We start from the raw sequence: 13,289 nt of genomic DNA, 5'->3' as shown, positions 1-13,289 counted from the left end.
TAGCAATAAAAACTATTGAATTGTCGATTTTTTTAAAACAGAAGAACCTAAATACAGCTACATGGGTTTAAACGATCCAGTATGTAGACGATTGTTGACGAGGGTTAATATTGAATTTATTTAGCACTTTGAGCCACCATTGGGTATAAAAAAATTTCGAGCGCTGATTGTAATTCCTGATGTCGACGAAGGTGATCGGTAACGAAACGGTAGGTATCTAAACTACATCGCATTCGTTTAAAGAATTTAAAAGAGGAAAGATATTTCGTACTACAAAGTCGATCACTTTATGTGATAAAATAGTTTCCAGTAGAACATTTAGCCGATAATTTGTCAGCGTTATCTCTGCAGATAATTCGATGTACGTTTCGGTCTTGTGTCGAAAATACCATGCGTGCGGAGAAATCGTAAATTCGTGTGGTATTCCTTTATGTAACGATGCGCCATGCTAGGTTCAACCGACGCCCGGAATTTGTGTCGAACAGGTATCTGAAATTCCGGTCACCTTCCACCTTTCGTTAATCGCGACCTTTATCTCGCTAGTAACTCGCGGTAGGGGAACCTTTACATTTCCTAACCTCTGATAATATTCAACGTCTCCATGAAAGTCTCCTTCCACGCTTCGTTCCTCGTTAATTCATATACTTCCCTATACATGTTATATGCACAAAGATTTTGTATAGCATAGGACGTGATAAGACTATCAAGATCACGTTGGTAAAATTTCGAACAAATGTAAAAGTAGACAAAGAAACTGCATGATATTTGGTGCAAGTGTATATCTCACAGAGATCAGAAAGTATTTAAATAATCAATTATCCGTTGTATCAACAGGTATCAGTGTTCAATGGGACCATCTTTAACATACATCTAGGAATCGGTTCCAAATTTTATAGTCGCGTCCCATTACGAAGCTAATAAAATTGCAAAATGTTTCATATAACACGCACGATACACTGGCGAAAGTTTTCTATGCCAAGTGTTCAAACACTTTCGTGAATCATTTCCAAACTTACAGAAGCAGCAACGTCTTAGAATCTAAACTCGGGAAAGAAGGAAGGTACGAGCGATAGCATTCGTTTTTACAAACTGTATCCGTTGTATGCCCAGTAGTGTACAACCCGACAGGGAGTCATAAACGTAAATTCCGAGCATCGGTTCATCCTAGTTCATTCCACGTCGTGTTTTGCATACTGCAACGCCATATAAGGCGGTACCGTGAGCGCGTAACAGCCCGAAGCGAATGCAGCAGCTGGATGCAATAGCGTTAACAAAAGTTATAACAGCGGTTACGACGTTTTTCGCCTCGTATGTCCCAGATTCACGCTGGTTTATACTTTGTTCTTTGCGTCGAACAACCGTTCCATGTCCGGCTACAAATGTCACGAGGATTCTCTTCGACGTGCGCGGATTAGCGTATAGAATTGTCAGCTGTAGCAAGATTGCAAACTATATTAGGTTATATCGCAATTATAGTTATTATACAGATATGCGTGATGTATTTTGATACATATCAGGTTTCTGTGAAATATTCGTCTAGATTTTAGATTATTACAGTAATGTATGTCAATTTGAGGGAGTATTGGATTAGAGAAAAGTGAAAGATAATATCCGTATGATTGGAAAAGATATCGAAGTTTCTACGAGAAAGAAAACTACAGCGATAATTATTCCTGCAATATAGAGCTTAATCTTGTAAAATCTAATTAGATAGTCTTTAATGATACTTTTTAATGTCAGTCTTGAGAAACAAATTATTTACTTCTACGTTGATGAAGATATATCGTTAAAGAATTTTCTTCGATATTATAGTAATTAGGGAAAGTTTATTGCGAGCAGATTATTCTATCATTGTAAGAGACAAAATCATTGGGACTTTTTACATTCGGCATAAAACAAATCTTCCGTATGGTTTTGAAAGATAAATTAAATTTCTTGACAAGTATCTAAATCTTCTTCGATCAAGAATTTTAATAGCAAAAAGTCCATAATGGACCAATAAACTTCCAATGATATATTCCATTATGTTCTCGGCAAATTACTCACCAGGGCCAGCTTGTCATTTGTCAGCGACTAACCATCTTGGAATTTTTCACATATCGTAAAACGTTCGTCTCATTAACTCGTCATTGTCATTGCACAACAGCTGTAGTGACGAGGCTTCTAGATGTCACAGACGCGACTTTTATTACGAACCTACCTCGAAGAACATGGTATAGTTGATGGAAGATGATTTAAACCCATAGAATAATTAAAGGACGTATTTTACGCGTCGTAAATCGGTGTCGAGAGGCGTTAAATATTTCGCTTTTCACAGAATTCAACGTAATTCTCGCTGAAAATTGTACGCGACACGGTAACACGTGCATGATACAAAATTAGACATTTTCGAACGCTTAAAAATTCACATTGCTAAAGTAAGCAAAGAGTTAAACAAAGCAATGGAAAATATACGATAACCATCGTTATCGCTTTAAGTAAAGAAAATACTTCCCACGAAAAATATTTGCGATTCTACGAATAGAGTAGTCGTAGTTGCGTAACAAACGCATGAAGACATTAAAATTGCAGAAAACTAAAACTATAATACATAAAATAACAGCAATTCCATGCAGAGTGGTGTTATCATTTATACGAAAAAGGAAGGGAATCTAAGAAAGATCTTGAAACTTAAACCAACCGAAGAACGAGGTATAAAACGTCGACGAGTATCGGCAGTGCTACATTCCATAAATTCGTTCCCGGAGGCCTCGACTCGATTTTGCAACGGGCAAGCTACAGCGACTGTTTTTCCCCATAGAGAAACCGATGGACCGAGAGAAAAGATTCCACGGCTCCATCGCGACCAGTTAACGTGACGCTGTTCCGAGTCGGTGCTCTTCCGAGGTTATAACCGCGGCTTCGAGATCCTTCGGGGTCAAGAATTCGAACTTGGCAAGAAGCAAGCCGTTATTTTTCGAGGAACCTCGATCCTTTTCACGCTCGACCAACACTTTCTGTGGATCCTCGACTGCAAAGAATTCCCCTGTCCGTTTCCATATTTCTCGCTTCATCGTCGTTTGAATCGCGTTGCAAATAGGACAATGTGATTTCCCTAAGATACGCGTATGATAAGAAATATTATCTTTGAACGATCTTTTGCGAGAGGAATATTCTTTCCATAAAATCGTGTATGTAGGAAATTCTTCGCCTGTGAAAATTTGTATCGGAGAAATTTTCCTTTCATAAAATTCTCTATCGAAGAATTATCATCTCCCTCCACTCCCATACGTACAAGATTTATTGCGCGAGAAACATTTCTTTAACACAGTTTTCCATCGAAGAAATATTCCTCGTATAAAATTTTGTAGGAAGGAAACGGTTCTTTTAGAAAACTTTCTATCAGCGAGATATCAAGAAGAGATAAAGTTTACCTGTTTCTATCGATTATTCTCTGTAAAAGATCTTCCTTATCCGTTCGAGAATCGCATTGTCCACCGTGTAACGTGTAAATATGGAATCTAAATATCCAGTTGTGGAACAATAACGTAGAAAAATCATTAAACACACCCTCGAAGCTGTTGCGCTCGAATTTCGCGCTGTCTGGCGAGCGCGCGAGATAAGAGCGTGTTTGTGGAAGGTATAATTGATGCTGGACCCGGTCTGGGATCGCGTTTGCCCTTAAGAGTTTGGAACTGGGTGGAGAAAATATAGGTTGTCTTCGTGGCTGGGCCTTTGGAGGGCCGCGGTCGCCCGCGGTGCAACACGAGGATGATATATTCGCTGCAACTGCAGCTGCACCACACAGACACCACGGCTGGCTCGAGGTTTTGTGAGATTACGAAACTTCTGCTTGTATCCCTGCTCGAAGACAATGAGATGTATGCGCCGAGATGAGATTCCTGTGGATTCTGCCATCTTGAACGTCTGCTCCCAAGAAGGACCTCCTGTCAACTTATCCTCGAACTTTTTTATAGTCCCTTTCACTTTCTTCTTGTTTCTTTGTCAATGCTAGTTTTTTCTAGATATTAGTGTGATCGTGAAGGAATGCGTTCTTCAAAGAAATTTTCTGTATACGTAGATTTAGAATTCACGACGATGTAGCGTTAATAAATTACGTTCTAATCGTCGAGACTGGACTGTCTGACGTATGATATTACGCCCCCGTAAAAAGTGTAAAATTATGAATTACAGTATTTTCCTCTACGGTATCCAATTACCGAGTAATGGATTAAAAGATTCTAGGCTCCGCTGAATCTCCATATTATCTCCATATTAATAATCGTATCAGAAATTGCTCTATCGTTCTTTCAACGCGAACCTAACGATCCCCCGTTGCATTTTCAATTCCGGAAACGCTCCAATTGCTTCGTGAAAATCTCTCAACGCGTCTCATCCTCTCCTTCTCCGTTTCCGATCTTACGAGCACTCAGCCAAATGTCAAAATCTTCATCTGATGCCAGGCAGAAAGAATCCCACTCGAAAGAAAAGAGCCACGACTCGCATTAAACATCCTTTTTTCTCTTTGAGAGACCGCTGTCGCTTGACAAGATTTCTGCACGCAGTCGGCCAAAACGAACAGACAGACTTCGTATGTAATCTAGCAAGCCTTTACGGAGCAAGGGTGGTAAAAACGATCGGGAGACGGCGGTTTTAATTCATGCTCATCAACGGATCAGGGAAAAATCTCGGTGTTCCGGGAGCAACGTTTTACCCTAAATACATTTTAATGAAATAGAACGTTCTACACGGCGTTGCACAGCTCGACAATTTCCACGCGAACGTTGCACGGTGCAAAAAGCCGCGGTTCGATCAACGAGGAGACATCGTGCACTATAATTTCCTGCTACTTGGGGGCGCCACGGCTCGCAGGCATAATTGATACCCTGATTTCAGAGTGGTAATTCATAATAATCAGCTAAGAGATCGCGAGCAGAAGCCTGCCTTTCGTACCAACATTCTATTCCGTACCGCAATTTAATATAATAAAAGTACGCCTTTTTCTCGTAGCACGGCACTCGATACAGCTCGACGATTTCTCTACGATGTTTAACGCGCGGCAAAAACATCACGGCAGGTCTCTATTTTGAAAAAAAAAAAAAAAAACATACACACGCCGTAGCACACAGAGACACGCGTTATAATTTCCACGTCTTTTGCGCTAGCCTCCCTGATATACTTGCTTTAATAACGAAATAGTTGGAGAGTTTGTTTCACCTGAAGTTATGATAGGTAATACAGGTGCAAGTTTTCATTAGTTAATTTCTACTGGTAATGTGGTATTTTTGCGATGATCGTTCACGGAAGGAGGGATGCAACCGTGTCTTGCAAGGTATGATAGAGTAGACAGAAATTTAAAAGGTTTTTTTAGGATATCCCGGAATGTTTTTAGGTTGCTTATATGAAATTTGTAATTTATAACGTGAAAGGAGACAGGAGATTGAAGAAAGTTTCAGGGATTCGGTGAAATTGAATTCTATTAGATCCTGCGAGGAAAACGTTCCTACGGAACTGACCGATACTTGCACCCTCTTTAACTCGTTGCAATCACAGAATCATTTTCCACGTCTAACGTATTTCAATTTTCCATAGATTCACGAACATCCGCAATCTGTTCGACTAGAAAAATTTCTCAAACAAACGCCTCAACCAAATCGCTAAATCCAACCGCAATATCCACCAACGTGGATAAATATCAAACGCTTCTCTTCAACTTATCATTTTTCGAAAATATTTAGAGGAATGTGTGTTACGATCTTCGCGGCTCGTACGAATATTTCTGATATAGTTTGTTGCACTTTGGCCCGAACAAGCCGAAACCAGCGTGCACGGTTCGATCGCGTGAAACAGGCCTCGCGGCTGCATCTAATAACGATCCTATGACCCTGTTTTGTCTTGTACCAGCTAACAACTCGGCTAATTAACGTTCACGCGTAAGAAAACGGTAAGCGCGACGAGCTTCCATTCTTACGCTCGGCCGCTTTCGCATACCGTTAGCGTGGCTATCGGAAATTCGAAACAATGTTGGCCGTGTCGCCCGTGATAGATGGCCCTGTGTATTCCCCGTGGCCGTATTCTGGCGCGATCACAGTGTCAGCTGCAAGGGAGAAACGGGATAATTAGCCGTGCACTGAGCCGCGAGGTTCACGCGAGTAAACGGCGTGTAAAGCGAGAACCGCGGCACGGGATAATTTGTGCAAGTTCGTTGATCCTCCTTCTTGTCCTTTTCTTGTAATTAGTCAGCGAGCCGGCCGACGAGGAATAACTTTCCAGCTTCGCTACTCGGTTGCCTGCGCTTGTTGTAACCGTGTGTTGAGAACGGTCGGAGAAACTGGCTTTTTCAAAGTGGCGATTGTGAGAGATTATACCTTGGTTAACGCGCTCTGAAAGTTTGAGTTCGAGTTAACGAAAGGGAACTTTCTAATCGAAGATGAACGTCACGGCCGTTTATTTTATTTAGTTCGCTCCAAGTCTTCCGTAATTTATAAAAACTTCATTTTTATCTAAACGAAGCGTATATTATTACATGTTTTTTAAATACGTAAAACAAGAACGGATGGTTCTCGCTGTAACTTCGTAGGGTTTCGAAATAATTTCGTATACTGAAAACTCCTATTGCAGCAACTCCAAGTCGATGCGAACTATTCAACCTAGAGATCCACCACATTTATCTTTAAACTCTTTTGCCACGAAAGCTGAACAAAAGCTGAAAGAAACAAATGTAAATCGTTCCTCGGCTTCGTAAAACCCGGCGACTCGATTTACTTGGATCTGGATGTTCGGCTGGCGTTCGCGGAATGCACGAAGACGAAGACGAAGACCGGTCTGGGGTTTGCGTGCGGCGTTCGCGTTAGAACGCTGAATATTTCATTCATAAGCTAGCGATCGGCGTATTCTGTGCTCGCGAACGGAGCGCACACGGGCAAACGATCGTAGTACGGTGTGAGTGGCCGCGAACCGTGCAACGCTAAGCGGGGGTAAATCGCGGCGAGTTGCAGCCGCAATTACGATCGTGTGGCCCCCGTGAATGAAACGCCCGTCCTTTTTTTTTCTCTCCTCTTCTTCTTCCGCCTCCTTCATCCGTCGTTCCGCCTCTTTCCTCTTGCTACGTCCTGCACCGTGGTTCTATCCGTAGCGGGCAGCTCGAGCCGACTTTTTGCGGAACGGAGGTTTAATGAGCGAGCGCTGCGCGGCGTTCCACGCCGCTGAGGATGCCGCTTGTTGCGCAACGAGAAGAGACACCGCGCAGAACGCGCGACCTTCCGCTGGGTCGAGGGTCACGCCACGCGTTCAGGAACACGCGTGGGTTCCGCTGATTCAGACGACCGGTGGGTGCACGCGTGGGTGTCATTGTTCATGATCATTGTGAATGAGCACGAAGAGAAGGTGGTTTTAATTGGCGGAGAGGAGTGTTTGTTTTTGGCATTTTATTTTAAGGTGGTTTGAAGTGTTTAGAGAACCTTATTGTATTTTTGTTGGTTTGAATTATGGTAGAAGTAACTCCCATGTCTTTCTGCTCCGCTTCCTATGGATAATGGTCGCGTTTTTCTTAAACCTGGCATCGCTGTTACGTTTTTACATTTGACACAGACTTAAAGGGCGGGTCACTTTAACAAATCTATGAAATATCTTTAAAAAACGTTATGTACCTTGTTAGGAACGGTGCAACAAAGAATTCCTACCTTTGTATCTAGACACCATCCAATCATTTTCCAATAAGAACCAAAGCTGTCAAATAGAAATAACCACCGTCCCTGTTTCTTTTGCAGAATTTCCGCGAGCACCGGATCGATGGAGCGGCATTGCCCCTTCTCTCGGAGGATCATTTAACCGGGCCTATGGGAATGAAGCTAGGTCCAGCCCTGAAGCTTCGCGCGCTGTTAGCCCGGAAGCTGGGCGCTTGCACGGTCTGTTTGCACTGTGCACACTGCCATCAGACACCTTTGCCGGCATTGAACGCGGCCGCGGCTGCGGCAGCCGCGTCGCAACAGCAACACCAGCAGCAACCGCAGCAACAACAGTTGCCTGGAAGGCGGCCGAGCAGCACAGGAAACTGACAAACAATGGCGGAGACTCCTCTGGGCCCGGAGGGCACGGTCACGCCCTCCACGGACCCGAACAGGGCCCTCAGGATAGAACGGCGCGTATCACGTCCCATACGCAAGCCGGAAGTCGTCTTCAAGAAGCCCATCAAACAGTGACGCGGACTACGCGACAGCGCGTTCACGTGACCGCGGACGCTGTGGAGTTCCGGAGGCTCCGCCTTGTCCTTCATGTTATATTCCTTTTTCCTTGGACGTTCGACAACGAGAAAGAGTTTCGTATATATACATATGTATATGTATATTATGAGAGAGAGAGAGAGAGAGAGAGAGAGAGAGAGAGAAAGAGAGAGTACCTGGAGAAAAATTGCTCCGTCTCGGAGGCGAAATTTCACTTTGCTGCGTTGTACTTACTTATAGATGACTGGCTCGTGGAATCGGGTGAAATCGTGCGTGGGAGTAGGTGACTCTTCGAGAAAGATATCGAGGATTGGGAATGCGAAGGTTGAGTAGCCAGAGGACTTAGTTTTTTACGTTGATTCGATGTAGAGTTTCAAAAGTGGATAAGAAGTTTGTAGAGGATTCGTTGTTCTTTTACTTTTTGGGATGAAAATGGTATTTCATTTTTTACTTAATTTTTCACAGAATCCTCGTCGCTACGTACGTATATAGATGCAATTTCGTATGGACTCTCTTTTACCGTTCCTATTCATATAACGTTGTTCCGACGAATATAGTGCGCGATTTTGATGTAACGAAATCACATCTTCAGATATTTAAATCGTTAGACTGTGAGCTTTATCTACATCCAAATCTTTATAGCTTTGAACTACAACGATTATTATAAAGAAGAAACATAAAGGAAGCGTAATGAGTAGACATCGTTTAGTAAACTTCTTATCCGCACGTTGATCCGAAAGCTCGGCAAACCATCGAATTTAAGATGAAATTCTCGATCGACGATTACCATATCCTTTAAATCCATTAAATCGTAAACCTTTAGGATGATTGCCAGTGCCTGAAACAAGAATACTTGTCCAGAGAATCTGGGCAGCCCGATTCACAGTTTCATTCGTGAAATCCTCCAACGGTGCGATTCTCTTTAATTTGTAATTCCTTTGTCCGGTTCTTAAGAGACTCGTACCGCTGGTCATGCTAACAGATTCTCTTCGACGAGCAGGAAGTGGAGGGTGACTAACAAGTGTTAGCATTCTCGCGTTCTGCCGCTTGTAAATTAGAAATAGACACGCGATGAGCATAAAAGAGATGACGCTGCGTGATAATCAAATTAATTGGGATAGTAATTAGCGATTAGAGCGCTTGGTTTGCGTGCTTATTCAAATTACATCCTTCGGTTGGGGAAAAAAAGAAAAGAATGGCCAACCGGAAGCAACATGTTCGATTCTTCGTGAGCAATTAACGTGTCAGGATTTCAAGATCGGTTTCACGCGGAACTAATAGCCTCGAAATCTCCGGAATATCGACTTAGCGATGGAAATTAAAGTTTTAGAATGATTAAAGCGCGAATTAATGTACATTCTGCGAGATCAACGAAACGAGTGCCTCTATCTTTAAAAAGTCTTCCACAAGGCTAGCCTTTCTTAGATGAACGAAATAATAGAGACAATTGGCAATTTTTAACGTCAGTTAGAAATTCGTAATGCTCATCGATGCTGCTCTTTGTTACCTGAAATTGAAGCTTTCGAGCGAGAAAGATTCACTGTACTGAGAAAAATTATTCGAGTTCTGTTGTACGATAAATTTGTAGATTAGAAATCAAGCAGGTACATTGATTTGCTTCTCTCTGAAATATAAAATGTCCTCGTAATATTCGCAACATCTTTCAATTGAATTTGAATACTATACAAGGGATGAAATGTTATGTTAAAGATAAGATAATTCTGCGATACTACGTACAATTTCATTAATGCAAAGCATTAGAAAATGTCTTTTGGATAACAGAAATTGTAAATGTATTATAAGTAATGAAGTTAGAAGCATTGGAAGCGACGATAGTCATCCAAGATGAACTCGAATAATTTGGCGGAAACACCGAGTCCGACAAACACAGATCGTAAAGCGTCGAGCGACGATTCTAATCTTCATCGTCGTGTGAAGAATTAAAATCGTGAACGACGATAAGAAGTAAAAAGGAAATATTAAATAAGTACATACCGCAGTAGGTATAATATATCGAACGAACTAAGTGAACAATTTGTTGTTTAGTGAGAGCGTGTGAAAAACGAATGAGTGAAACAGTTGTACGAACGAGAGGGTGAGCGAGAGAGAAAGTATGCTAAGATGAAAAAATGAAAAAGAGACAACACTTTATTAGCGAAGAAATAAAGAAAAAGGAAAGGAAAGAAGAATTTATGTGCAATAACGACGAAAGGGAACGTTTCTTCGACACGGTACTTATATCTAGCTGTACGATAGGATGATACGTATTTGCTCAAATCGTTGTTTCTTTTATATATTTTAACAAAGTTTTTATATGAATGAATTATAAATGATAAAATATACTAAATTATATTTTTGCTAACGTTCTACGTGCAAACCACACGGAGAAAATCCACGAGCGGGTAACATTCATATACCTATAATGAATATGTATACGTAACGCACACAAACGCATACATACACGCATAGACACGACATTACAGAAACACGAGAATACAAATTAGAAGCCGATACGTTGGAAATCGATATAGATTTACGAGATGGACGGACCCGTAAATATAATTTAGGGAAAACATTGTAAATTAATCTTCTCCCTCTCTTATTTACAACGTTTAACGTTTATTTATTTAGCAGTAAACCCGTTGCCTTATTGTATTCATGTAATAACAATTTAGTCGTAAATAGAAAGAGAGATATTTCTTAGACGAGCGAGTCGCCCAGCACGATTGTTAGAATGGAAGAGTTGATAAGTCGTGAGACGAGCAGTATTTTTAGATTTACATTAGCCTGAATTTACTGCAGACTATTATACGTTTATAAATATTATGTATACATACACTTATACGCGCGTTCTCGCGCACAGTACATCTGCTCGTACTTCCAGCTTTCGGTAAATCCGTCATCCTTTACATACTTTGACCGTTACGTGTTAGTAGTACGTTAACAATTTAGTAAAACAATTAATGGCATATATCGGACGAGGTATAGAACACAGATTAAAATTAAACAATCTGTCCCAAATCTAACTCGAACTGTTATGGTTACCTGCGACCCAAAGATGTTCCACTTTTGAGAGTTAATTTTCAATTCTTAGTTGTTTCCTTTCATTCGTTCTTATCAAACAAGTACCAGGTTTCTCGAAAATTTTATTATATTGATCAGACTATCTGCTAAACATTTTGAAAAATGAATGAACAGAAGGTTGGACGACACGAGCGGACATTAACCGAGCTAGCGGCTTTTACTTAAAACGAGATCATTGTACATAATGCTTAAGCATTTATTTATATCGTGCTTTTACAGAAGAAGGACCCGTAGTATTTTATTTAGTTTCGTAGCAGAGGTTCATGCACATCATTACCGCGTTAGCACGAGATCGTTAAATTGTCGGGCAACAGGATCGTTTTGGGGTGCGAACGGACATACAAGTAGCGAGCTACGTGATACGTGTGTTTGTGTTTGCTGGAGATAGAAGAAAGCGGATATAGAAAGGAGATGATATACAGAAAGGAAAAGTATGAGAGGAAATTCGTATGCATATCGACTTATTTAAAAAATATAAATGAGAGAATATATGTACAGAATGAGGCGAGTATGCTGGAGAAAAAGAGGGATAAAGAAGCGGGCGATAAGGCAATCTTGTGATACTTCGATGATTTTATTTTCCACCTATCTTTTTTTTCTTCTTTCACCCTTCGTTTCCTTCTGCAATTTATTTCCGCGTCCAATCATTACCATTTCCCCATGAAAAACTTCCTTCCGACATCCCCTTTTTTATTTCTCCATCGCGAGCCTGTCGTGTATTATTTTACTGATTAACTGTCATATTATGTATAGTAGAAATTAATGGTGAAAAGAGAACAAGAACAGTACATTGTTTCTGTTAAAATAAACCTTGTTGAAAAATATCTATGCTTGGTAAAATTGTTTTCGTCAGACCCGAAATTGCGCGAAGATCATGCGATATTGTGTGAAAAATTTCACGAAAATAGGAGTTTAATTTATGGGGGAAAAATACAAAAATTTGAAGGGCAGAGAATTTGGGAAGATGTCTTTGAAACAAATTTATGATCAAATTTATTTCTTTTTGTAGCACATCTGGTGAACAAAGGTATGGTTTCTACCATTATCTCACCAATTGTTAATGCTCGTTCCTTTAACTGCGTTGCGGAAGCGAATCATGTTGTAAATTTGTCTCCAGCGGTGTTCACAGATCCAACCATTGTCTGGGTTGATAGTTGCGGATATGATATTGTCATTGCCATCCAGAGGAAGTCCTTGATCTTTGCCTTGGAAGTCGGAGGAACTCATCATTCGCGGTGTACAGATTGGGTGGACTAACGTGAAGTCGACAGCCATGTACAAATGGTTTAATTCAAAATACGAGAGGCAAAGAATCGTAGAGTAAGACGTTTGATAATTGTTAGCAATGGTTCATAAGTTTCGTGGAATTTTTGTTTTTCATCCTAATTTGCAGGTTTCAGAGAAATACTGGTATTTTAGATCTGCTACACTTATAATACGTAATTCAATGTTTCCATAGAAATAATTTAATAAAATATTAGAACTCTATATTACTCTCAGAATACGTAATTCAGTATTTTCATTCAAAAGTATCTGAAAATTAAAATTAGTTTATCCCATAAAACACCGAAGGGTAAGTGTCCCTATTTGTATTCTAATGTCTGACAACTAAACGACCTATTCTACTTGCAGACTCACGCTCAGCCTCGTACTGTACTTTGCAAATAAAACTAACTAAAAGCTTCAAATACTGTCTACGTTGCTGCAAAATTACTTAACAAAACGCATATTTAAGTAAATACTCAAAAATTAGATACTCCTTGGAATAAATTACTTTTGGGGGAACATAAAAGCAAATTCTCATGTAGGGTTTACCTTGTACATTTTTCGTGAGTTTTAGTTTTCGAATTCAATTATTACGAGCTGTGTAAATTTTCGAATTATTGAAATAACAATAATTATAACGAGAAAGAGGTCCGTCATTATCTTTGAAACAGATGTATTATAAAATTGAAGAGTAAATTAATTTTTATGTGTCACGCGTGGTAAATAAAAGTGTGCTTG

At 40.4% G+C, this 13,289-nt stretch overlaps 1 protein-coding gene across 4 annotated transcripts in view; it reads left to right on the top strand.

Moving 5' to 3' along the window:
* The window catches only part of LOC122574083, a 179,426-nt gene extending 167,317 nt beyond the window's left edge, over positions 1 to 12,109 (top strand). For all 4 annotated transcript variants that reach the window (XM_043741203.1, XM_043741204.1, XM_043741205.1 and 1 more), the window contains one exon: positions 7,749 to 12,109. In XM_043741203.1, the coding sequence (XP_043597138.1) occupies positions 7,749 to 8,036 (288 nt within the window). In that variant the 3' untranslated portion in view covers positions 8,037 to 12,109. The remainder of the gene's footprint in view (positions 1 to 7,748) is intronic.
* The last annotated feature ends 1,180 nt before the right edge of the window (positions 12,110 to 13,289 follow it).

This window comes from Bombus pyrosoma, linkage group LG13, assembly GCF_014825855.1.
Source record: "Bombus pyrosoma isolate SC7728 linkage group LG13, ASM1482585v1, whole genome shotgun sequence".
Lineage (NCBI taxonomy): Eukaryota > Metazoa > Arthropoda > Insecta > Hymenoptera > Apidae > Bombus > Bombus pyrosoma.
This window is presented reverse-complemented; position numbering and strand designations above follow the sequence as displayed.